The 2,671-nt window shown below is 24.9% G+C and overlaps 1 protein-coding gene across 1 annotated transcript in view; it reads right to left on the bottom strand.

The window, feature by feature from the left end:
- Positions 1-152: 152 nt before the first annotated feature.
- LOC126895175 (uncharacterized) overlaps positions 153-2,671 on the bottom strand; it is a 4,732-nt gene continuing 2,213 nt past the window's right edge. Inside the window, exon 2 of the mRNA XM_050666746.1 lies at positions 153-1,222. Coding sequence (XP_050522703.1) covers positions 385-1,222 — 838 coding nt within the window. The 3' untranslated portion in view covers positions 153-384. The remainder of the gene's footprint in view (positions 1,223-2,671) is intronic.

Here is a 2,671-nt window from a genome sequence, read left to right as displayed (position 1 = left end):
AAAAAGAAAAAAAAAAAAAAAAAAAAAAAAAAAAAAAAAAAAAACACATCATAGTAAAACCAATACCTTCTCAGCTTCGCATCGAAGTAAAAATCACCCTATATATATATTATCTGTTTTTACAGATTGTAAATAATAAAACATGTATAGAATAATTTGTATTTTAAAGTATGTAATGTATTATTATTTTTAACTCAAATAGATAAAACAATGTATAACATACAGAAATTTACTTTAATAACTTATTGAAGTATTTTTAATATTACATTGTAGCAAGTATGCAGGTGAAAACTTTTTAATTTCAACTCGTTAGTGCCTAGTTATTACTATGTAGAGAAGGCTACAGATAAATAACCAATCTATATATATATCTAAATAGTAAATTTAAGAGTTTATGGTCTTAGCTTTTGTTGAGAAATAAACTTTTTTGAAACCCAACTCTTCATAACAAAAATTGTAAACATTTTTACAAAAATTGTTAAAATAATTACATGCACTTAGATAAATTTCTATTGTCTCTATATTAGGATTATTCATTATATTTGCTGTATACCTGAAATTGTCAACTAATTCTAATTTATTATAAAAAGGTTTTTTCATACAACAACGGATTTTCATGTGTCTCGCTTCGTTATGTAATTCTTCATAAAAGCCACGTCGAAAATTTAAAAATAAGTCTTCTAGATTTTGAACATTGACATTTTTCATATCAAGTTGATCAATATTATTAAATTGAGAAAACTCTTTTTTCTGCAGTAAATTGAGAAAATATTTAACCCATTTTAATATATTCTGTAAATTTGAATGAGAGTTGTAACTAACATTCCATATTGCCGATTTCTTTAAAGTATTTATAACTGAAAGCAATCCTTCAAACATTATTTTAGATTTGTTGAATGAGTTATAAAATTGAATCAAACAATTGTGCAAAACAGATTTTTCTCCTTTTTCACAAATAAAAAATATAGTAGATAATAATGTATAGTAGTTTTTCATTATTTCTGTAAACCTGCATCTTAATAATTGTAATACATGATCTTTTTTTATTTGAAAATTTATGCTATTAATTGGGTCTTTTATTATACTTTCTACGTTGAATTTTTTGTTATTATAAAATATATTTATGTGATCCATTGTATCCCAACCTTTTTCTCGGAGCATAATATTGAGAGCTTTAATTCCGTGATTTAGTTTTACATCTGATTCTAATTGCGGTAAGAATCTATATTAATAAAAAATATTGTGATTATAATGTATATAAATAGATGAAATCATATAAAATATTGTCGATAAGAAATTTTATTATTTTTATTTAGATTAATATTGCAAAAATTATTAAAAATATAGTGTTCAAATTAAAATGTTTAAATATTTCAGAATAAAAAAATGAAATAAAGGAATACAATTTTTTGATTTGATAAATAATAAGTTAGCAATTAAAAAACCCAACACAGGGGGGTCGCGGCACAGTGGTGACGTGGCATAGTTGGATCAAGCATAATGATATCTGACAGTGATTAAAATCACTATCAAAAAAAAAAAACGCTTCGATGCAAATCTTTAGATAGTGTTTAATTTTAAAAAATTGGTGGACTATTCCAAAAGCTACATGATCTGCTAGTTCATTATTAATATCCTAATTAAGATGAATTATGTCGAATGAAAAAGGGATTATTAAAAAATATTATTTCTCATAAAAAAATTGTCTTGATCCATACACTTTTCAATAAGTTATAGCATTATAAAGTTAAAAATATAAAAAATAAAATCGAGAATTTTCACACGAAAATAGCATTTGGTAGCCATTTTCGCCGTGAAGACAAGTCTAGAGGTCAAATTTTTTTTTTTTTTAATTAAAGTATATAACATAAGATTTAATTAAAGATATATATAAAAGTGTCAGACTTTCAGGAACACATTCAAAAGTTAATTTTTTTTGAAAAAGTTGTCATTTTAAACCTCCTTATGGACAGATAAAGTTTCAGATTTATAAAAAAAATATACCAAATGATAGGTAAAGATATCAAGAATCTATAAAAAAAATTATATTGATATGTTCATTTTTGAAAAAGTTACGGCAGTTTTTAGTAAAAAAAATTTCGAAAATTTCGAAAATTAGCGATTTTTAAATGTGTAATTTTTTTGGAGGTTTCCCCCATTTACGGGGAACGAGGGAATTTTTTTTAATTTTGGAGGGTAATGTCTTCAACTAGATACGATTTGTGATCTTTTGACGTATCATTGAAAGAAATCGGTTCGTTGAGAGCTGAGAAAAAGTGGCAACAGACACAAAAAAAAACACATCATAGTAAAACCAATAACTTCTCAGCTTCACATCCAAGCTAAAAAAATATCATAATATACTAATTTTCTATAATTATATATTTTTGTGTTCTTTTGTAGCAAAATAATTGTTTTAGTTTCGATGCGAAGCTAAGAAGGTATTGGCTTTACTAAGATGTGTTTTTTTTTTTTTTTTGTGACTGTTGCCACTTTTTCTCAGCTCTCAACGAACCGATTTCTTTCAATGATACGTCAAAAGATCACAAATCGTATCTAGTTGAAGACATTACCCTCAAAAATTAAAAAAAATTCCCTCGTTCCCCGTAAATGGGGGAAACCTCCAAAAAAATTACAAATTTAAAAATCGCTAATTTTCGAAATTTTTTCA

The sequence above is a fragment of the Daktulosphaira vitifoliae genome, unplaced genomic scaffold (genome assembly GCF_025091365.1).
Source record: "Daktulosphaira vitifoliae isolate Bord-2020 unplaced genomic scaffold, ASM2509136v1 Scaffold_1, whole genome shotgun sequence".
Taxonomy (NCBI): domain Eukaryota; kingdom Metazoa; phylum Arthropoda; class Insecta; order Hemiptera; family Phylloxeridae; genus Daktulosphaira; species Daktulosphaira vitifoliae.
The sequence above is the reverse complement of the archived record's forward strand: the minus strand, read 5'-3'. Positions and strand labels throughout refer to the sequence as shown.